At 36.4% G+C, this 26,327-nt stretch overlaps 1 protein-coding gene across 9 annotated transcripts in view; it reads left to right on the top strand.

Annotated features, from left to right (window-relative positions):
* myt1a (myelin transcription factor 1a) overlaps window positions 1-25,113 on the top strand; it is a 71,154-nt gene extending 46,041 nt beyond the window's left edge. For 4 of the 9 annotated variants that reach the window (XM_062052411.1, XM_062052407.1, XM_062052405.1 and 1 more), the window contains 11 exons: window positions 759-977; window positions 8,299-8,447; window positions 12,106-12,168; window positions 12,413-12,481; window positions 12,666-12,728; window positions 12,811-12,894; window positions 14,485-14,706; window positions 15,404-15,495; window positions 15,611-15,714; window positions 22,682-22,825; window positions 24,418-25,110. In XM_062052411.1, coding sequence (XP_061908395.1) covers window positions 759-977; window positions 8,299-8,447; window positions 12,106-12,168; window positions 12,413-12,481; window positions 12,666-12,728; window positions 12,811-12,894; window positions 14,485-14,706; window positions 15,404-15,495; window positions 15,611-15,714; window positions 22,682-22,825; window positions 24,418-24,549 — 1,341 coding nt within the window. In that variant the 3' untranslated portion in view covers window positions 24,550-25,110. Of the gene's footprint in view, window positions 1-758; window positions 978-8,298; window positions 8,448-12,105; window positions 12,169-12,412; window positions 12,482-12,665; window positions 12,729-12,810; window positions 12,895-14,484; window positions 14,707-15,403; window positions 15,496-15,610; window positions 15,715-22,681; window positions 22,826-24,417 lie in introns of all 9 variants that reach the window. The other 5 variants (XM_062052406.1, XM_062052412.1, XM_062052414.1 and 2 more) reach the window with 5 other exon arrangements.
* Window positions 25,114-26,327: the final 1,214 nt, after the last annotated feature.

Raw genomic sequence — 26,327 nt, 5'->3', positions numbered from 1 at the left:
ATACATGTGATCAGTATTGGTGTCAGCCCCCGTCCCTACAGATAATACATGTGATCAGTATTGGTGTCAGCCCCCGTCCCTACAGATAATACATGTGATCAGTATTGGTGTCAGCCCCTGTCCCTACAGGTAATACATGTGATCAGTATCGGTGTCAGCCCCCGTCCCTACAGATAATACATGTGATCAGTATCGGTGTCAGCCCCCGTCCCTACAGGTAATACATGTGATCAGTATCGGTGTCGGCCCCCGTCCCTACAGGTAATACATGTGATCAGTATCGGTGTCAGCCCCCGTCCCTACAGATAATACATGTGATCAGTATCGGTGTCAGCCCCCGTCCCTACAGATAATACATGTGATCAGTATCGGTGTCAGCCCCCGTCCCTACAGGTAATACATGTGATCAGTATCGGTGTCAGCCCCCGTCCCTACAGATAATACATGTGATCAGTATCGGTGTCAACCCCCGTCCCTACAGGTAATACATGTGATCAGTATCAGCCCACTCATTAATGATCAATACATAAAACCTTGATCGGAACATCCTCGTAAAAAAATGACTAAAGAGCTCCACTCTCTTGGATGCCGACAGATGGGATGGCTGTATCTTTCAGCACTTGTGCTCTCCTTGAGGGTGTGGTTGTGACTTGTACAGCCCTTTGAGACACTTGTGATTTCGGGCTATATAAATAAACATTGATTGATTGATCATCTTTGTTGCCTAGTTGCCGAGTGTCTTGGTCGTCCATTTCCAGGAGCCTGACATTGAAGTGGACGAGAACGGCACCTTGGACCTCAGCATCAAGAAGAGCAAGCGAGAGAGCGTGCAGTCCCCGGAGCCTTCGTCGTCCTCGTCCTCATCCTCTCAGCACGCGGGGGGAGGTGTGTTATCTCAGGGCCACACCCAACCTGAGTGGGAGGGGCCGCTGGACTTCACCAAGTCAAGCAGCGTGAAGGAAGAAGGCCACGACGAGGTACTAACTCTCAGTATTTGTCCCTGCCCACGCATGCACTGTCACTTCCTGCTCAGTGGCCTAGTGGTTAGAGTGTCCGCCCTGACGTGGGTAGGTCGTGAGTTCAAACCCCGGCCGAGTCATACCAAAGACTATAAAAATGGGAGCCATTACCTCCCTGCTTGGCACTCAGCATCAAGGCTTGGAATTGGGGGTTCAATCACCAAAAATGATTCCCGGGCGTGGCCACCCCTGCTGTTCGCTGCTCCCCTCACCTCCCAGGGGGTGATCAAGGGTGATGGGTCAAATGCAGAGGACACATTTCACCACACCTAGTGTGTGTGTGACTATCATTGCTACTAGCAGTTATGTTCATGCACCCTGTAACTGTCACAATAACAATGTCATAAAAAAGATGACATAAAAACAGAATAAAACCAACTTTGTACAAAAGACAAAAGCAGTGAAGTTGTCAGGTTGTGTAAATGGTAAATAAAAAGAGAATACAACAAATCCTTTTCAACTTATATTCAATTGAATAGACTGCAAAGACAAGATATTTAACGCTCGAACTGGAAAACTTTATTTGTTGCAAATATTAGCTCATTTGGAATTTGATGCCTGCAACATGTTGCAAAAAAAGCTGACACAAGTGGCAAAAAAGAGTGAGAAAGTTGAGGAATGCTCTTATTTGGAACATCCCACAGGTGAACAGGCTAATTGGGAACAGGTGGGTGCCATGATTGGGTATAAAAGCAGCTTCCATGAAATGCTCAGTCATTCACAAACAAGGACGGGGCGAGGGTCACCACTTTGTCAACAAATGCCTGAGCAAATTGTTTAAAAAACAACATTTCTCAACAAGGAATTTAGGGATTTTATCAAAAGGTTCAGAGAATCTGGAGAAATCACTGCAGGTAAGCCATGATATTACACACCTTGGATCCCTCAGGCAGTACTGCATCAAAAAGCCACATCAGTGTGTAAAGGATATCACCACATGGGCTCAGGAACACTTCAGAAAACCACTGTCAGTAACTACAGTTGGTCGCTACATCTGTAAGTGCAAGTTAAAACTCTACTATGCAAAGCCAGAGACATTTATCAACAACATCCAGAAACGCTTTACTGGGCCCGAGCTCATCTAAAATGGACTGATGCAAAGTGGAAAAGTCTTCTGTGGTCTGACGAGTCCACATTTCAAATAGTTTTTGGAAACTGTGGACCAAAGAGGAAAAGAACCATGGGGACTGTTCTAGGGTGAAAGTGTAAAAGGCAGCATGTGTGGTGGTATGGGGGTGTATTAGTGGTCAAGACATGTTCTAGGGTGAAAGTGTAAAAGGCAGCATGTGTGGTGGTATGGGGGTGTATTAGTGGTCAAGACATGTTCTAGGGTGAAAGTGTAAAAGGCAGCATGTGTGGTGGTATGGGGGTGTATTAGTGGTCAAGACATGTTCTAGGGTGAAAGTGTAAAAGGCAGCATGTGTGGTGGTATGGGGGTGTATTAGTGGTCAAGACATGTTCTAGGGTGAAAGTGTAAAAGGCAGCATGTGTGATGGTATGGGGGTGTATTAGTGGTCAAGACATGTTCTAGGGTGAAAGTGTAGAAGGCAGCATGTGTGATGGTATGGGGGTGTATTAGTGGTCAAGACATGTTCTAGGGTGAAAGTGTAAAAGGCAGCATGTGTGATGGTATGGGGGTGTATTAGTGGTCAAGACATGTTCTAGGGTGAAAGTGTAAAAGGCAGCATGTGTGGTGGTATGGGGGTGTATTAGTGGTCAAGACATGTTCTAGGGTGAAAGTGTAAAAGGCAGCATGTGTGGTGGTATGGGGGTGTATTAGTGGTCAAGACATGTTCTAGGGTGAAAGTGTAAGAGGCAGCATGTGTGATGGTATGGGGGTGTATTAGTGGTCAAGACATGTTCTAGGGTGAAAGTGTAGTAGGCAGCATGTGTGATGGTATGGGGGTGTATTAGTGGTCAAGACATGTTCTAGGGTGAAAGTGTAAAAGGCAGCATGTGTGATGGTATGGGGGTGTATTAGTGGTCAAGACATGTTCTAGGGTGAAAGTGTAGAAGGCAGCATGTGTGATGGTATGGGGGTGTATTAGTGGTCAAGACATGTTCTAGGGTGAAAGTGTAGTAGGCAGCATGTGTGATGGTATGGGGGTGTATTAGTGGTCAAGACATGTTCTAGGGTGAAAGTGTAGTAGGCAGCATGTGTGATGGTATGGGGGTGTATTAGTGGTCAAGACATGTTCTAGGGTGAAAGTGTAGAAGGCAGCATGTGTGATGGTATGGGGGTGTATTAGTGGTCAAGACATGTTCTAGGGTGAAAGTGTAAAAGGCAGCATGTGTGATGGTATGGGGGTGTATTAGTGGTCAAGACATGTTCTAGGGTGAAAGTGTAAAAGGCAGCATGTGTGATGGTATGGGGGTGTATTAGTGGTCAAGACATGTTCTAGGGTGAAAGTGTAAAAGGCAGCATGTGTGATGGTATGGGGGTGTATTAGTGGTCAAGACATGTTCTAGGGTGAAAGTGTAAAAGGCAGCATGTGTGATGGTATGGGGGTGTATTAGTGGTCAAGACATGTTCTAGGGTGAAAGTGTAAAAGGCAGCATGTGTGATGGTATGGGGGTGTATTAGTGGTCAAGACATGTTCTAGGGTGAAAGTGTAAAAGGCAGCATGTGTGATGGTATGGGGGTGTATTAGTGGTCAAGACATGTTCTAGGGTGAAAGTGTAAAAGGCAGCATGTGTGATGGTATGGGGGTGTATTAGTGGTCAAGACATGTTCTAGGGTGAAAGTGTAAAAGGCAGCATGTGTGATGGTATGGGGGTGTATTAGTGGTCAAGACATGTTCTAGGGTGAAAGTGTAAAAGGCAGCATGTGTGATGGTATGGGGGTGTATTAGTGGTCAAGACATGTTCTAGGGTGAAAGTGTAAAAGGCAGCATGTGTGATGGTATGGGGGTGTATTAGTGGTCAAGACATGTTCTAGGGTGAAAGTGTAAAAGGCAGCATGTGTGATGGTATGGGGGTGTATTAGTGGTCAAGACATGTTCTAGGGTGAAAGTGTAAAAGGCAGCATGTGTGATGGTATGGGGGTGTATTAGTGGTCAAGACATGTTCTAGGGTGAAAGTGTAAAAGGCAGCATGTGTGATGGTATGGGGGTGTATTAGTGGTCAAGACATGTTCTAGGGTGAAAGTGTAAAAGGCAGCATGTGTGATGGTATGGGGGTGTATTAGTGGTCAAGACATGTTCTAGGGTGAAAGTGTAAAAGGCAGCATGTGTGATGGTATGGGGGTGTATTAGTGGCCAAGACATGGGTAACTTACACATCTGTGAAGGCACCATTAATGCTGAAAGGTACATACAGCTTTTGGAGCAACATATGTTGCCATCCAAGCAACGTTATCATGGACGCCCCTGCTTATTTCAGCAAGACAATGCCAAGCCACGTGTTACATCAGCCTGTTGAACAACTTAAGCTGTACATCAAGCAAGAATGGGAAAGAATTCCACTTCAAAAATGTGTCTCCTCACTTCCCAAACCTTTACTGAGTGTTGTTAAAAGGAAAGGCCATGTAACACACTGGTAAAAATGCCTTTTTTGCAATGTGTTGCTGCCATTCCATTCTGAGTTCATGATTATTTGCAAAAATAAGAAAGTTTGTCAGTGTGAACATGAAATATCTTGTCTTTGCAGTCTATTCAATTGAATATAAGTTGAAAAGGATTTGTTGTATTCTCTTTTTATTTACCATTTACACAACCTGACAACTTCACTGCTTTTGTATTTTGCATAAGAATACTGTATTTATTTTGTAAAGGTACAGTATCCTGACAGAAACCCTAACGATGTCAATCAATGTGCACAGCCCTGCAACATGCATTCTCATGATGTGCTGGTTGTGGATGAATGATACAACATGAATGATACAACATGAATGATGCAACATGAATGATGCAACATGAATGATGCAACATGAATGATGCAACATGAATGATGCAACATGAATGATACAACATGAATGATGCAACATGAATGATGCAACATGAATGATGCAACACGAATGATGCAACACGAATGATGCAACACGAATGATGCAACACGAATGATGCAACACGAATGATGCAACACGAATGATGCAACACGAATGACGCATGCAACATGAATGATGCAACATGAATGATGCAACATGAATGATGCAACATGAATGATGCAACATGAATGATACAACATGAATGATACAACATGAATGAGACAACATGAATGATGCATGCAACACGAATGATGCAACACGAATGACGCAACACGAATGACGCAACACGAATGACGCAACACGAATGACGCAACACGAATGACGCAACACGAATGACGCAACACGAATGACGCAACACGAATGACGCAACACGAATGACGCATGCAACACGAATGATGCATGCAACATGAATGATGCAACACGAATGATACAACATGAATGATGCATGCAACATGAATGATGCAACATGAATGATGCAACATGAATGATACAACATGAATGATACAACATGAATGAGGCAACATGAATGACGCAACATGAATGACGCAACATGAATGACGCAACATGAATGATGCATGCAACACGAATGATGCAACACAAATGATGCAACACGAATGATGCAACACGAATGATGCAACACGAATGATGCAACACGAATGATGCATTCAACATGAATGATGCAACATGAATGATGCAACATGAATGATACAACATGAATGATACAACATGAATGAGACAACACGAATGATGCAACACGAATGATGCAACACGAATGATGCAACACGAATGACGCAACACGAATGACGCAACATGAATGACGCATGCAACATGAATGATGCAACATGAATGATGCAACATGAATGATACAACATGAATGATACAACATGAATGAGACAACATGAATGATGCATGCAACACGAATGATGCAACACGAATGACGCAACACGAATGACGCAACACGAATGATGCAACACGAATGATGCAACACGAATGATGCAACACGAATGATACAACACGAATGATACAACACGAATGATACAACACGAATGATACAACACGCATGAGACAACACGCATGAGACAACATGCATGAGACAACATGAATGATGCAACATGAATGATGCAACATGAATGATGCAACATGAATGATGCAACATGAATGATGCAACATGAATGATGCAACATGAATGATGCAACATGAATGATGCAACATGAATGACGCAACATGAATGACGCAACATGAATGACGCAACATGAATGACGCACGCAACACGAATGATGCAACACGAATGATGCAACACGAATGATGCAACACGAATGATACAACACGAATGATGCAACACGAATGAGGCAACACGAATGAGGCAACACGAATGATGCAACACGAATGATACAACACGAATGATACAACACGAATGATACAACACGAATGATGCAACACGAATGATGCAACACGAATGATGCAACACGCATGATGCAACACGAATGATGCAACACGAATGATGCAACACGAATGATGCAACACGAATGATGCAACACGAATGATGCAACACGAATGATGCAACACGAATGATGCAACATGAATTATACAACATGAATTATACAACATGAATGAGACAACATGAATGAGACAACATGAATGAGGCAACATGAATGAGGCAACATGAATGACGCAACATGAATGACGCAACATGAATGACGCAACATGAATGACACAACAATGCGCCTCAGGATTTTGCCACAGTTATCTCAAAAGTGCCGTCAATAAACAGCACCCGTGTGTTCCGTAACATACGCCTGCGCGTGGCATAGAGCCACCGCCCTTACGGGCCGCAAGTGACAGCTGGTAATGAATGAAGTGGGAGGAATGGTGTGGTCAAGTCAACATCCATTGGTGACATCAAGCATGTAAATCAGAGGTGTACAAACTTTTTCACTTGTCAACCACATTGGGCTAAAAAAAAGCTGACTGTATGTAAAGTAACTATATATATATATATATATATATATATATATATATATATATATATATATATATATACACACACACTCACACACAGTCTATACATAAATACAAAATACAAAAAATGATAAATATTAATTAATTAAAATGAATTATTATAATTGGATATTAAGAGTATGTTTACTTCTGTGACGACCTTCAAGTTTTGTAATCAATCAGAAATATCAAGCAGCTAAAACGCACCAAACATGGATAATGTGGAGAGAGTTTAGCATTTTTCCCGTCATGCATGTCAGGGGCTTTAAATGGGTGTTGTCACGGCCAGGGCGCATTCAAATGCGCCCTTATCTTTGCGTCCTGACGAGCCCACCGTGGGCCACGCCCACAGGCGCTCTCTCTCCGCTGCAGGCGTGCCTCTTCACATCTGCAGACAATCTGCAATCGGCGCACCTGCCCGTGATGAGCCGGCACAACCTGCCATCGCGGGCCGGAATATAACCTTCTGTTCGCGTACATACCGTCCGTCGCCTGGAAAGTGAGCTGTGCGTCTCACTTTTCCCTGGATCTCCCTCTGGACTCTGACTGCCTCCCTCGATCCTTGACTTCCCCCGCTTTGGACTCGGACCTGTAGACTTCTCTCTCCCCTGGACTTCCTCGTCTCTCGTTCAACATTTACGGTAGCACTCAACAGCTAATCTACACACATAGTCTTACACCATACACACTCTTGGATTTTGTCACACTCCATTTCCTTAGTTAGTATAGTTTGATTATTATATATATATATTATAATATATATATAATAAAATACTTAGAGCTATACTGCCTCCTGGTGTCTGTGTCGTCATCTCCCCTAGGTGTAATTTCGACTTGTGTGCTGTGCTTACACACGTTTTATAATGTCCAGAAAGTTCAGTGAGCAGGTTATGTTATGCGTGACCATGTGTGTTGACTTTTTATGTTAGTTCATTTGAATTTGTTTTCTGCACCATGACTAGGGAAGGTTGTTTGGATTGCGTCATACAAGTAATTGCTGTGCATTATTGAAAATAAAGTTACCTACTTTTGTTGGCCACCAAATGGTGACAAAATGGCAGTTATCAGACCATTGGCTATTTGTATATGAAATGCAAACATTGTGCCTGGCCAAATTGCTTATTGTTCTTGGACCTGGTTTAAATCGATGTGAGAGAATTGTGACTTTATAAAAAGATCTTTTGAGTTCAGCTCATGAAAATAGGAGCAAAAACAAAAGTGATGCATGCATATTTTTGTTGAGAATAAATGCATGCGAGCCATTCATGGATTCATTCCTGGGCATGTTGTCACCAGGTGGATTATACAGTTACCTCATACACTTCATCCGACGTTGAGGACGAGGACCAGGAGAACTTGGAGGACAGGAAGTACCCTGGGGAAGTTACTACCAGCAGCTTTAAGGTCAAGTTTTCACCTAAAGACTGCAAAAAAGATATTCTTGTGTAAGTAAAACTACTAAACAACTCCCAATCCATCACTAAAATGTTGCAAATTAAAACCAGAGTACAAAGGAGCATAAGCAGGGGCGGCTTATTAGACATTAGGCCTCATCTACCTAGTAGTTGTGTGTATGTACTTGCAAACTTGATAGTCACCTAGTAAGCTTGTAGGCTGAGGTTTGCGTCTCCCAAAATAAGCTCATGCAACCCATTTAGCCTCTTCATCTTCATGAAGATGCAGAATATATGCAGATAATTACAACACTTGGAGAGAGACATTCACTGTAATTATTTAGCGCCCGGAATGTGATTTTTAACAAGACTAAAACTGTTGCAGCCGCTGTTTTCGCGTCTATATTTAGCACGTTTGGTAACTGGCACAGTTAGGCATAAATGGATGCGGCATTGTGTAAATATATATGTCATGTAGTAACATTCATAATAACATGTAATATATACATGTCATGTAGTAACATTCATAATAACATGTAATATACACATGATGTAAGTATATATGTCATGTAGTAACATTCATAATAACATGTAATATACACATGATGTAAGTATATATGTCATGTAGTAACATTCATAATAACATGTACTATATACATGATGTGAGTATATATGTCATGTAACATTCATAATAACATGTAATATGTACATGATGTAAGTATATATGTCATGTAGTAACATTCATAATAACATGTAATATATACATGATGTAAGTATATATGTCATGTAGTAACATTCATAATAACATGTAATATATACATGATGTGAGTATATATGTCATGTAGTAACATTCATAATAACATGTAATATATACATGATGTAAGTATATGTGTCATGTAGTAACATTCATAATAACATGTAATATATACATGATGTAAGTATATGTCATGTAGTAACATTCATAATAACATGTAATATATACATGTCATGTAGTAACATTCATAATAACATGTAATATACACATGATGTAAGTATATATGTCATGTAGTAACATTCATAATAACATGTAATATATACATGATGTAAGTATATATGTCATGTAGTAACATTCATAATAACATGTAATATATACATGATGTAAGTATATATGTCATGTAGTAACATTCATAATAACATGTAATATATACATGATGTAAGTATATGTCATGTAGTAACATTCATAATAACATGTAATATATACATGTCATGTAGTAACATTCATAATAACATGTAATATACACATGATGTAAGTATATATGTCATGTAGTAACATTCATAATAACATGTAATATATACATGATGTAAGTATATATGTCATGTAGTAACATTCATAATAACATGTAATATATACATGATGTAAGTATATATGTCATGTAGTAACATTCATAATAACATGTAATATATACATGATGTAAGTATATATGTCATGTAGTAACATTTATAATAACATGCAATATATACATGATGTAAGTATATATGTCATGTAGTAACATTCATAATAACATGTAATATATACATGATGTAAGTATATATGTCATGTAGTAACATTCATAATAACATGTCATATATACATGATGTAAGTATGTCATGTAGTAACATTCATAATAACATGTAATATATACATGATGTAAGTATATATGTAATTTATAAAATCCAATATTTAAATTTTCATTTACATATTCATTTTAAGCATACGACAACATATCAATTTCACAGGTGCATCACAACGTTTGTTATGTTATACAACAACAACAACAACTAATCATGCAGACTTTGCGAAAGCCAAAAAAGACTACTTTGGGACAAATAATCATCTTAAAACCTTATCTTTTTTAGCCTGGAAATAAGGAGAATGAGCTCCACGTTTTAGAAGCTGTCAGCTAAACAGACCCAGCTTCCATACAACACTATCATGTAGCAGTATTGCTAAGTGCTAAACAAGAAATACAAACTACAAACATAATAAAACAAGCACTTACTGTACAAAGTCTGCCCTAACTGGGATGCCGACTGACGGGATGTTTATATCTTCCCGTTTAGATGAAGAATTAATCATAATTCTTGCGCAGGTTAAAAGAAATAAAAAATGAAACAAGCGGGTTTTTTTGTGTCTTTTTCGCCATCTCCGGGTGTAAGTTAAATGTCAAAGTTGGCCAACTTCTTGGTTTGTGTCCACAACATTTTACTATCCAGGTGTGAGGCATGATTTATACTCTACAAATAACTTTCACCGACTCAGAGGCAATGCAGCAGAATAAGCTAGTTATTAAGCATAATAAGCTAGCTCTCTGTGTTAGCGATTATAGTAACAATATCGCTAATACTTGCTTATTATTCAGGGCACAAAATGCAAATTAAGCATTGTTGGAGGTTATTTGTATTTTTTAGAGGGCTTTATGGGCAGAATAGTGTATATATATATATGTATATATATATATATATATATATATATATATATATATATATATATATATATATATATATATATATATATATATATATATATATATATATATATATATATATATATATATATATATATATATATATATATATATATATATATATATATATATATGGTTGATTTGAAATAGGGACAGATACAGAAACATAGATATCTGAAGCAGTCATCCAATGTATGCATCTTAGTGTTTGTAGCCAAAGCTCATTTACAACACTTGTCCCCAACAACAACAATAACAACACAGATCTAACATCATTATAAATAGGAAAACAAAAAGAATAAGGCAAAGAGGAGTCGATAATAATGATAATAGAAATGGTCAGGTTCAAACACTGATGACATCTATTAAACAAGACAAGAAGCAAAGAATCAAACAGACAGAATTCAAAGTGGTTTAGTGAGGAGAAACGTACACATCTGTACCCTCGTACAGTTTCATTACGTTCTGCCAAAAGATTGCACGCCTCCTTGACCACATGGCCACCGCTGCTTCTAAATGACAAAGGTCGCAAAAAGTTCACAGAAAAGGTCGTAAACAATTCACAGAAAAGGTCATTTCAAAAAGAGTTTGTAAAATAGTTCAAAAAGAGGTCGTCCAGAAATTGGGCAGATCCTGCCTTCTCTCTGCTTTGAAGTCCTTGGGTTAGAACAATATCTTTCTGTTGATTACCATACATGAAAGAAAACACAGTGGAGTTTTACGAGCCTTACTCTTGGTAGGTTTCAAAGACAGCTTTTGTCTTCTCACCAAACACTCAATGTAACACAAAGTTTTTGTGATATCTTACAATTATTCTAACAGAATTAATACAAAGTGCAAACTAGATAAAACCAATCATAACAACACCGACAAAGTGCAGACTAGATAAAAAAACAATTAGCAAAAATGAGTAAAAAGTATACATGGGAACACGATTGTTGCTTAGTTTGTTTTTTTGAAACTTTTCAAAGTGTCAGGTGGAGAGTTCCACAGTGGTGCTCCCGTCATTAGCTCTATTGTTAGCCGACCTTTGCTGGTGTACATTTACCAGTTAGAAGGCATAAAAAAAGAAAAACATTTGAAGGATTGTGAATGATAGGCACAAATCCCCAAAAAGTGCAGTCCCCCATTTAAGTGCTGATTTCAAATCAGTTGAATAGTTTTGGTGTAAGAAAAGGTATTTCCTGCTAATGAAGTCTTTGTACCACACTGTGTGTTGGCACCAGATGTCCCACCCCAGGCTGTGATGGTAGTGGACACATCACTGGCAACTATGCATCCCATCGAAGGTAAGACATCCGCTGACTGTAGAGTCCTAAATGTCAGGTTTTTGGGGATAAATGAATAAATGTGCTCCACTTGACTTTTGTGTCCAAGCAGGCTAACACAAAAAGGTTTTTTTGAAAGGATTTTGGATCCAAAAGAACAGCGCTGTCTTTCCCTATGTCTTGTCAGGCTCTGCTTCATTCAATCTTCCATGCCCCAAATCCTTCTCCTGCTCTGTTTTCTGATAGTTTCTCTCTAATCTTCCAGTCTATCAGGCTGTCCTCTTGCAGATAAATCACTACGGACACTCATGGCTGCCCACTCAGCTGAACTTAAGTATGTGAGCTGTCTTTTGCCTCTCCACCTCATCACGTTCTCTTAACGATTACTTACCTCTCTTTTGAAGTCTTTGATTAATAGCCGATAGGATGTCCTATTCATTTTGTTCAAGTTCCAAATATATGACTTTTGAGAAGATGTAGCGCATGTAAGTAAGACAGTTACATCTTACACGACTTAGGTGTCCAACTCCTGGCTGTGATGGATCAGGCCATATCACAGGAAACTATGCCTCGCATAGAAGGTATAAACTCTTCTTCTTCTGTACTCCACCTCCTTTTTCTGGACGCTTCTTCAGTCAGCTGCTCTGTGTTCCTCTCTGGCAGTTTGTCCGGGTGCCCTCGAGCCAAGAAAGGTGGAGTCAAATTCAACCCCACAAAGGACGACAAGGAGGACTCTGACTTGCTGCGGTGAGAAACAACCACAACACAACGAACTGTAGACATGTGATCGAGCAGAAGTTCACCTAAACTATAACTGTAGACATGTGATCAAGCAGAAGTTCACCTGAACTATAACTGTAGACATGTGATCAAGCAGAAGTTCACCTGAACTATAACTGTAGACATGTGATCGAGCAGAAGTTCACCTGAACTATAACTGTAGACATGTGATCGAGCAGAAGTTCACCTGAACTATAACTGTAGACATGTGATCGAGCAGAAGTTCACCTGAACTATAACTGTAGACATGTGATCGAGCAGAAGTTCACCTGAACTATAACTGTAGACATGTGATCGAGCAGAAGTTCACCTGAACTATAACTGTAGACATGTGATCGAGCAGAAGTTCACCTGAACTATAACTGTAGACATGTGATCGAGCAGAAGTTCACCTGAACTATAACTGTAGACATGTGATCGAGCAGAAGTTCACCTGAACTATAACTGTAGACATGTGATCAAGCAGAATAGGCTCACTTTTTGGTCAAAGTTGACCTGGGAATTTTCCCGCTTTAGAGTTAGTTTTGGACGCCCAACTGAGGAAAAATGGTAGCTGTTTAAATTAACGCCCAAGATTCACTTTTGCCTAATCAAAGATTTTATACGTAAGAGCAGATCTGTAAACACACTTATATATATTTATAGCAATGTTAGCTTAGCCTAAAAATAACCAATGAATAAATATTAGGTATGTGAACACTCAGTGTACTGAGTACTGAATGCTGAATACTGAACTCACTGAGTACTGAAGGCATTGAGTACTGAACGCACTGAGTACTGAAGACTAAGCTTTGAGTGTGCTGAGTACTGAACACTGAGTGTGCTTAATACTGAACACAGAGTACTGAAGGCATTGAGTACTGAACGCACTGAGTACTGAAGACTAAGCTTTGAGTGTGCTGAGTACTGAACACTGAGTGTGCTTAATACTGAAGGCATTGAGTACTGAAGGCATTGAGTACTGAACGCACTGAGTACTGAAGACTAAGCTTTGAGTGTGCTGAGTACTGAACACTGAGTGTGCTTAATACTGAACACACGGAGTACTGAAGGCATGGAGTAAGCGTTGAGTACTGAAAGTGTTGAGTCCTAAAGGCGTTGAGTACTAAAGGTGTGGAGTGCTAAAAGTGTGCATGACTTTGTACATTGTGTGTAATTTAATATAAGTGTGACATCATTATTATTATTCATCAGACTGTAAAATGCAAAGAAATCCTTAAGGTAAAAAAAAAAGTGAGAACTTACATAGTCTAACTCCCCTTGGCAGACCTGCTGAGTGCTGGCAGGCTACAGTACATAGAGTATTTGCATGAAGTACTTAGTACTTGGAGGTGTGTGCCATAGAGTATTTGCATGAAGTACTTAGTACTTGGAGAAGAGTACATGGAGTATTTGCATGAAGTACTTAGTACTTGGAGAGGAGTACATAGAGTATTTGCATGAAGTACTTAGTACTTGGAGAAGAGTACATAGAGTATTTGCATGAAGTACTTAGTACTTGGAGAGGAGTACATAGCGTATTTGCATGAAGTACTTAGTACTCTGAGGTGTGTGCAGGTGTCCTGTGCCCGGCTGTGACAGTCTGGGCCACATCAGTGGCAAGTACGCCACGCACCGCAGCGCTTACGGCTGTCCTCTGGCCGCACGCCGCCAGAAGGAGGGTCTTCTCAATGGCACTCCTTTCTCGTGGAAGACTTTCAAGACCGAGGGCCCCACCTGTCCCACACCTGGCTGTGACGGCTCCGGACACGCCAATGGCAGTTTTCTCACACACCGCAGGTATCTTTGGACTTTCTCACTACATACAGTGCCTACTTCACTTCTCCTGGGGTTGATTTTGTGGACAAAAAGTTGGCCGACGTTTTGTTTATCATAGAGTCTTGTCAGGTTCAAACACCGAACCATCTATTAAACAGGACAAGAAGCAAGGAATCAAACAGACAGGATTCAATTTAGCCCATGAGGAGAGTGCGTGGACCTGCACCCTCGTACAGTGTCATCCCACGCTCTGAGGAAAGGGTTCCGCACCTCCCCGTTTATTTGGGCATTCCCTGATTACATTATCCACAATTTCTTCATGTTGACTTCCTCTTCTCACTCCATGCAAAGAATCAACCAAACTTGATAGTTGATACTGTCACCTGATTGGCTGTCAGCGTGTCACGCCCACTGATCACTTCCTGTGTTGTTCAGTTACAAGTGCCTCTGTTCATGCAACCAACCTTGCTTTGCAACGTCCGCTTTCTTCCGATGGAAAACGTTTTATCAAACACATCTTTTATTGATATCAATTACGTGTGCATGGCGATATGTATCGATATTGTCGTATCGGCCAGCTTTTGAATCGGAGAAAGAAGTGGCAGCAAATGGCCGTCTTCGCCACAAAAGAGCAGGAAAGATGAAAGTGATGTTAAAAGTAGCATTTGATCTTTGTGGAGCAGATGACTCCCATTATTTGATGTGCCGCTTCTCCCAGTCTGTCAGGTTGTCCCAGAGCGCTGGCCAGTAAGAAGAAAGCCCGGTTCCCAGGAGACGAGTACATCACGGCCAAGTTCAGAGCCAGTGACGGTACGTGTCCTCCTAGACCTGACCTGACCTGACCTCACCTCACCTCACCTCACCTCACCTCACCTGACCTCACCTCACCTGGCCTCACCTGACCTGGTTTTTCTGTGTGACTCAGTTCTGGACAACGATGAGGACATCAAGCAACTCAACCAGGAGATCAACCAGCTGACTGAGTCCAACTCAGAGATGGAGGCTGACATGGTCAACCTGCACACGCAGGTCAGTGGAAGGAACCTGACCTTTGAACCCTGTCCTACATCTCTTGGGATTTCTTAGTCTGACAATATTACTACAATATGACTACAATATTATTACAATATTACTACAATATGACTACAATATTATTACAATATTATTACAATATTACCACAATATTACTACAATATGACTACAATATTATTACAATATTATTACAATATGACTACAATATTATTACAATATTACTACAATATTATTACAATATTACCACAATATTACTACAATGACTAGAATATGACTACAATATTACAATATTACCACAATATTACTACAATATGACTACAATATTACTACAATATGACTACAATATTATTACAATATTACCACAATATTAGTACAATTTGACTAGAATATTAGTACAATATGACTACAATATTATTATAATATTACTACAATATGACTACAATATTATTACAATATGACTACAATATTATTACAATATTACTACAATATTATTACAATATTACCACAATATTACTACAATGACTAGAATATGACTACAATATTACAATATTACCACAATATTACTACAATATGACTACAATATTACTACAATATGACTACAATATTATTACAATATTACCACAATATTACTACAATTTGACTAGAATATTAGTACAATATGACTACAATATTATTATAATATTACTACAATATGACTACAATATTATTACAATATGACTACAATAGTATTACAATATTACTACAATATTATTACAATATTACCACAATATTACTACAATATGACTACAATATGACTACAATATGACTACAATATGACTACAATATTATTACAATATTACCACAATATTACTACAATATGACTAGAATATGACTACAATATTACTACAATATTATTACAATATTACCACAATATTACTACAATATGACTGGAATATTAGTACAATACGACTACAATATTATAATATTACTACAATATGACTACAATATTATTACATTACTACAATATTACTACAATATTATTACAATATTACTACAATATGACTAGAATATTAGTACAATATGATTATAATATTACTACAATATGACTACAATATTACTGCAATATTATTACAATATTACTGCAATATTATTACAATATTACTACAATATTACTGCAATATTATTACAATATGACTACAATATTACTACAATATTATTACAATATTACCACAATATTACTACAATATGACTACAATGTTATTATAATATTACTACAATATGACTACAATATTATTACAATATTACTACAATATGACTACAATATTATTACAATATGACTACAATATTACAATATTACTACAATATTATTCCAATATTACTACAGTATGACTAGAATATTACTACCATATGACTACAATATTACTACCAAATGAATACCATATTATTCCAATATTACTACAATATGACTACCATATTACAACAATATGACTACCATATGACTATAATATGACTACATTACTACAATATGACTACAATATTACTGTAATATGACTACAATATGACTATAAAGTACTATCTATCTATAATATGACTACATTACTACAATATGACTACCATATGACTACAATATTACTGTAATATGACTACAACATGACTACCATATTACTACAATATATCTACAATATTACTAAAATACTACAATATCTACAATACTACTACAGTATGACAACAATATGACTACCATATGACTACAATATATCTACAATATAGCTACAATATTACTTCAATATGACTACAATATTACTGCAATATGCCTACAATGTATCTACAATATGACTACAATATATATACAATATGACTGCAATATGACTACAATATATCTACAATATGACTACAATATATATACAATATGACTGCAATGACTACAATATTATTACAATATGACTACAATAGTATTACAATATTACTACAATATGACTACAATATGACTACAATATTACTACAATATGACTAGAATATGACTACAATATTACTACAATATGACTACAATATGACTACAATATTATTACAATATTACCACAATATTACTACAATATGACTACAATATTACTACAATATGACTAGAATATTAGTACAATACGACTACAATATTATTATAATACTACTACAATATGACTACAATATTATTACAATATTACTACAATATGACTACAATATTATTACAATATGACTACAATATGACTACAATATTATTACAATATTACCACAATATTACTACAATATGACTACAATATTACCACAATATTACTACAATATGACTAGAATATTAGTACAATACGACTACAATGTTATTATAATACTACTACAATATGACTACAATATTATTACAATATTACTACAATATGACTACAATATTATTACAATATTATTACAATATTACTACAATATTATTACAATATTACTACAATATGACTACAATATTATTACAATATTACCACAATATTACTACAATATGACTACAATATTATTACAATATGACTACAATATTATTACAATATTACCACAATATTACTACAATATGACTACAATATTACCACAATATTACTACAATATGACTACAATATTATTACAATATGACTACAATATTATTACAATATTACCACAATATTACTACAATATGACTAGAATATGACTACAATATTACTACAATATTACCACAATATTACTACAATATGACTAGAATAGTACAATACGACTACAATATTATTATAATACTACTACAATATTATTACAATATTACTACAATATGACTACAATATTATTACAATATTACCACAATATTACTACAATATGACTAGAATATGACTACAATATTATTACAATATGACTACAATGTTACCACAATATTACTACAATATGACTACAATATTACTACAATATGACTACAATATTACCACAATATTACTACAATATGACTAGAATATTAGTACAATATGACTACAATATTATTATAATATTACTACAATATGACTACAATATTATTACAATATTACTACAATATGACTACAATAGTATTACAATATTACTACAATATTATTACAATATTACCACAATATTACTACAATATGACTAGAATATGACTACAATATGACTACAATATTACCACAATATTACTACAATATGACTAGAATATGACTACAATATTACCACAATATTACTACAATATGACTAGAATATTAGTACAATACAACTACAATATTATTATAATATTACTACAATATGACTACAATATTACTACAATATTATTACAATATTACCACAATATTACTACAATGACTAGAATATGACTACAATATTACAATATTACCACAATATTACTACAATATTACTACAATATGACTACAATATTATTACAATATTACCACAATATTACTACAATATGACTAGAATATTAGTACAATATGACTACAATATTATTATAATATTACTACAATATGACTACAATATTATTACAATATGACTACAATAGTATTACAATATTACTACAATATTATTACAATATTACCACAATATTACTACAATATTACTACAATATGACTACAATGTGACTACAATGTGACTACAATATGACTACAATGTGACTACAATATTACTACAATATGACTACAATATTATTACAATATTACCACAATATTACTACAATATGACTAGAATATGACTACAATATTACTACAATATGACTACAATATTATTACAATATTACTACAATATGACTAGAATATTAGTACAATACGACTACAATATTATAATATTACTACAATATGACTACAATATTATTACATTACTACAATATGACTACAATATTACTACAATATTATTACAATATTACCACAATATTACTACAATATGACTAGAATATTAGTACAATATGACTACAATATGATTATAATATTACTACAATATGACTACAATATTATTACAATATGACTGCAATATTATTACAATATTACTACAATATGACTACAATATTACTACAATATTATTACAATATTACCACAATATTACTACAATATTAGTACAATATGACTACAATGTTATTATAATATTACTACAATATGACTACAATATTATTACAATATTACTACAATATGACTACAATATTATTACAATATGACTAGAATATTACAATATTACTACAATATTATTCCAATATTACTACAGTATGACTAGAATATTACTACCATATGAATACAATATTACTACCAAATGAATACCATATTATTCCAATATTACTACAATATGACTACCATATTACAACAATATGACTACCATATGACTATAATATGACTACATTACTACAATATGACTACAATATTACTGTAATATGACTACAATATGACTATAAAGTACTATCTATCTATAATATGACTACATTACTACAATATGACTACCATATGAGTACAATATTACTGTAATATGACTACAACATGACTACCATATTACTACAATATATCTACAATATTACTAAAATACTACAATACTACTACAGTATGACAACAATATGACTACAATATATCTACAATATAGCTACAATATTACTTCAATATGACTACAATATTACTGCAATATGCCTACAATGTATCTACAATATGACTACAATATATATACAATATGACTGCAATATGACTACAATATATCTACAATATGACTACAATATATATACAATATGACTGCAATATGACTACAATATAACTACAATATTACTACAATATGTCTACAATATATCTACAATATGACTACAATATTCTTACATTATATCTACAATATTACTACAGTACACACTACCGTTCAAAAGTTTGGGGTCACATTGAAATGTCCTTATTTTGGAAGGAAAAGCACTGTACTTTTCAATGAAGATAACTTTAAACTAGTCTTAACTTTACAGAAATACACTCTATACATTGCTAATGTGGTAAATGACTATTCTAGCTGCAAATGTCTGCCTTTTGGTGCAATATCTACATAGGTGTATAGAGGCCCATTTCCAGCAACTATCACTCCAGTGTTCTAATGGTACAATGTGTTTGCTCATTGGCTCAGAAGGCTAATTGATGATTAGAAAACCCTTGTGCAATCATGTTCACACATCTGAAAACACTTTAGCTCGTTACAGAAGCTACAAAACTGACCTTCCTTTGAGCAGATTGACTTTCTGGAGCATCACATTTGTGGGCTCAATTAAACGCTCAAAATGGCCAGAAAAAGAGAACTTTCATCTGAAACTCCACAGTCTATTCTTGTTCTTAGAAATGAAGGCTATTCCACTAAATTGTTTGGGTGACCCCAAACTTTTGAACGGTAGTGTATCTACAATATGACTACAATATATCTACAATATTACTATAAATATGAGTACAATATTACTATGAATAGGAGTACAATATTACTATAAATAGGAGTACAATATTCCTATAAATATGACTAGAATAGTCATGACCAAAACACTATGCTGCATATTCGAGTGCAGAGAAGGTACAAAGGATGTAAATCAGTAATATATTTGATTTAAAGGCCGTCCAACACGTCAATGCACATTCATTATTATTCATCTGCTTTAAAACATGAAACATTCATTGTCATCATTAAAATTTATTCACAGCAATGTTCGTCATTTACTATTTTTGTAACTCTGAACATGAAGAACAAATAGAAAATGGCGATATAACTTCAACTTCTTAGTTTGTGCACACATTTTTTTTTTTTTTAAAGGCAAAAACATCAACTGTAATAATTCACCCCAAAAATCCAAAAGTCAATTAATTGATGTGAAGTGATTAGATCAACAATTCATAACATTCATTATTATTTTTTGAAAATTGACCATTTTTAAGACAAATGGACATTAGAGGACATTGGAGGTCCTGTGAACCCTGGAGGGTCCCACTCATACAAGTGTTAAAAGTAGGGATGTCCGATAATGGCTTTTTGCCGATATCAGATATTGTCCAACTCTTTAATTACCGATACCGATATCAACCGATATATGCAGTCGTGGAATTAACACATTATTATGCCTAATTTGGACAACAATGTATGGTGAAGATAAGGTACTTTTAAAAAAAATATAATAAAATAAGATAACTAAATTAAAAACATTTTCTTGAAAATAAGATAACTAAATTAAAAACATTTTCTTGAATACAAAAGAAAGTAAAACAATATAAAAACAGTTACATAGAAACTAGTAATGAATGAAAATGAGTAAAATGAAGTGTTAAAGGTTAGTACTATTAGTGGAGCAGCAGCACACACAATCATGTGTGCTTACGGACTGTATCCCTTGCAGACTGTATTGATATATATTGATATATAATGTAGGAAGCAGAATATTGATAACAGAAAGAAATGGGGGAGGGAGGTTTTTTGGGTTGGTGCACTAATTGTAAGTGTATCTTGTGTTTTCTATGTTGATTTAATTTTTTTAAAAAACGATACAGATAAAAAAAACGATACCGATAATTTCCGATATATTTTAACGCATTTATCGGCCGATAAATTATCGATTATCGGACATCCCTAGTTAAAAGTCATATGATAATATTGGTTTTTACTTGTAACATTTCCAGATCCACTTCAGATCTATCTTGACATTAAGTTTTTGTTATTTGTTCATGTTTTTGTATGATTTATATCCTTTTTTTCAAAGAAAAAAATCTCCCCCCCCAAAAAAAATAATAGTAATTCAGATGTCAAATATTTGATGTGAAGTAATTGGAGCCTTAAATATGTCAATAATTCATAACAACATGGATTTTCATTCATAATTATGTTTAATTGACTGTTTTGAATACAAATGGACATTGTATTGTTCCCATGGTTACACGCGGCTAATGCCGGCTAAAAGATAGCTTTAGATTTATTAGTGCAAGAAGTTTTCTTGAGTTGGGAGGGGAATCCTCACAGGCTGAAATGTTGTATGTTGTAGATCTCTTCCATGGAGAAGAACCTGAAGAGCATGGAGGAGGAGAACCAGCAGATTGAGGAGAAAAACGAGGCCTTGTTTCTAGAATTGTCCGGTCTGAGTCAGGCACTCATTCACAGCCTGGCCAACATCCGCCTGCCCGCCATGGTGAGCACAGTGATGACATCATCACACCTTATAAGGCAGCATGCGTGAAAGAGAACACATAGTGCTGAAAACAAAGCTATAAATGATGATGAAATGTATTGATCAGTCACTTGGACCTGAAGACTACTTAAAGGCCTACTGAAATTATTATTTTTTTATTTAAACGGGAAAAGCAGATCCATTCTATGTGTCATACTTGATCATTTTGCGATATTGCCATATTTTTGCTGAAAGGATTTAGTATAGAACAACGTCGATAAAGTTCGCAACTTTTGGTCTCTGATAAAAAAAAAACCTTACCCTACCGGAAGTAGCGTGACGTTGTCAGTTGTTCACTCCCTCATATTTTCCTATTGTTTTAAACGCAGCTAGAGCGATTCGGACGATTACCCCATTAATTTGAGCGAGGATGAAAGATTCGTGGATGTGGAACGTTAGAGTGACGGACTAGAATGCAGTGAAATACTTTTTTTTTTTCCGCTCTGACCGTAACTTAGGTACAAGCTGGCTCATTGGATTCCACACTTTCTCCTTTTTCTATTGTGGATCACGGATTTGTATTTTAAACCACCTGGGATACTATATCCTCTTGAAAATGAGAGTCGAGAACGCGAAATGGACATTTAAAGTGACTTTTATCTCCACGACAATACATCGGCGAAGCTCTTTAGCATGAGCTAACGTGATAACATCTGTCTCAAATGCAGATAGAAACAAAATAAATAAATCCCTGACTAGAAGGATAGACAGAAGACCAACAATACTATTAAACCATGTACATGTAACTACACGGTTAATAGATCTCAGCCTGGCAAAGCTTAACAATGCTGTTGCTAACGACGCTAAGGCTAACTTAGCAACCGGAGCTCACAGAGCTATGATAAAAACATTAGCGCTCCACCTACGCCAGCCAGCCCTCATCTGCTTTGCTCGGCAACACCCGTGCTCACCTGCGTTCCAGCGATTGACGGCGCGACGAAGGACTTCACCAGATCATCCGTGCGGTGGGTCTGCTAGCATCGGCTAGGCGTCTGCTATCCGAGTAAGTGGTCCTTGTGTTGCTACAGCCACCTACAACGTTCTTCTTTGCAGCCTCCATTGTTCATTAAACAAATTGCAAAAGATTCACCAACACAGATGTCCAGAATACTGTGGAATTATGAAATGAAAACAGAGCTTTTTGTATTGTATTCAATGGAGAAGGCATACCTCTGTTCCTCGGGCTACGTCACGCGCATACGTCATCCTTCGAAGGCTTTTTCAACCGGAAGTGTGGCGGGAAATTTAAAATGTCACTTTATAAGTTAACCCGGCCGTATTGGCATGTGTTGCAATGTTAAGATTTCATCATTGATATATAAACTATCAGACTGCGTGGTCGCTAGTAGTGGCTTTCAGTAGGCCTTTAAGTTGGGGTTAACACACGCTTAGGTTAACTTGGAAGTAACTAAAAATGAAACGGGTGTGTCTAGTCCTCAGTCCCCACTTGGCCCCCGGGTGTGTCTAGTCCTCGGTCCCCACTTGGCCCCGGGTGTGTCTAGTCCTCGGTCCCCACTTGGCCCCGGGTTTATCAGAAGGTGTTGTGCATCCAGCAGGAGCCGCTGTGCCAGGACAACTTTGAGGGCTACGTGGAGACGCTGACCCACATGTTCACCAACAAGGACCCGGAGAACCGGGCCCTGCTGGAGTCCATCAACCAGGCGGTGAAAGGAATCGAGGTGTGAGGAAAGAATCTTCTTCTGCCGGCCATCTTTCTTTCTTTCTTTGCTCTTCTCCCGTCTGCATGTTGCTTTTGGGACTTTGAGCCATGAGAACATATCCTGTGATGTTCATGTTAGTGTTCAGTAGTTCCACACTTCTTGTGACTAGATATTTATTATCTTCTTCTTTTATTGTGTTAGTTTCCTCTGCACTGATGAACAAAGGACATATTTTAAGATATCAACTATGAATTGTTTTATAAAGTTATTTATTTAAAATGCTGGAATCTTTTTACAGTAAATGCAAACATTTTGTATATGAAGGTTTTGAAACAAGCTTTTTATTTATGTATTTATTGGTGCTTCTGTTCTTATGATTTTGGACCACTGATGTGTTGGAGTACTTTGCAGTTGACTGAAAATATTCAAGTGCACTAATTTGTGGCTGAACAAAGTGATGGTGGTTTTGGTTTTGTGATGACGACTGTGTGTGGACTCTGTGCTAGTTTTTCAATAAACCTCCACTAACTAATTACTCTGTGCTACTTTTTCAATAAACCTCCACCAACTAGTTTGTCAATAAACCTCCACTAACTAATTACTCTGCTAGTTTGTCAATCTCTGTGCTAGTTTGTCAATAAACCTCCACAAACTAATTACTCTGTGCTAGTTTGTCAAACCTCCACTAACTAATTACTCTGCTAGTTTGTCAATAAACCTCCACCAACTAATTACTCTGTGCTAGTTTGTCAATAAACCACCAACTAATTACTCTGTGCTAGTTTTTCAATAAACCTCCACTAACTAATTACTCTGTGCTAGTTTGTCAATAAACCTCCACCAACTAATTACTCTGTGCTAGTTTGTCAATAAACCTCCACTAACTAATTACTCTGTGCTAGTTTGTCAATAAACCTCCACTAACTAATTACTCTGTGCTAGTTTGTCAATAAACCTCCACCAACTAATTACTCTGTGCTAGTTTGTCAATAAACCTCCACCAACTAATTATGCTGTGCTAGTTTGTCAATAAACCTCCACCAACTAATTACGCTGTGCTAGTTTGTCAATAAACCTCCACCAACTAATTACGCTGTGCTAGTTTGTCAATAAACCTCCACTAACTAATTACTCTGTGCTAGTTTGTCAATAAACCTCCAACTAATTACTCTGTGCTAGTTTGTCAATAAACCTCCACCAACTAATTACGCTGTGCTAGTTTGTCAATAAACCTCCACTAACTAATTACTCTGTGCTAGTTTGTCAATAAACCTCCAACTAATTACTCTGTGCTAGTTTGTCAATAAACCTCCACCAACTAATTATGCTGTGCTAGTTTGTCAATAAACCTCCACTAACTAATTACTCTGTGCTAGTTTGTCAATAAACCTCCACCAACTAATTACTCTGTGCTAATTTGTCAATAAACCTCCACCAACTAATTACTCTGTGCTAGTTTGTCAATAAACCTCAACTAACTAATTACTCTTGATAGTTTTTCAATCAACCTCCACTAACTAATTACACTGTGCTAGTTTGTCAATAAACCTCCAACTAATTACTCTGTGCTAGTTTGTCAATAAACCTCCACCAACTAATTACGCTGTGCTAGTTTGTCAATAAACCTCCACCAACTAATTACTCTGTGCTAGTTTGTCAATAAACCTCCACCAACTAATTACTCTGTGCTAGTTTGTCAATAAACCTCCACCAACTAATTACTCTGTGCTAGTTTGTCAATAAACCTCCACCAACTAATTACTCTGTGCTAGTTTGTCAATAACCCTCAACTAACTAATTAC

This window comes from Entelurus aequoreus, linkage group LG07 (assembly GCF_033978785.1).
Source record: "Entelurus aequoreus isolate RoL-2023_Sb linkage group LG07, RoL_Eaeq_v1.1, whole genome shotgun sequence".
In the NCBI taxonomy this organism is placed as follows: Eukaryota; Metazoa; Chordata; class Actinopteri; order Syngnathiformes; family Syngnathidae; genus Entelurus; species Entelurus aequoreus.
Note: the sequence above shows the minus strand (reverse complement) of the source record. Positions and strands in the feature narration are given on the sequence as shown.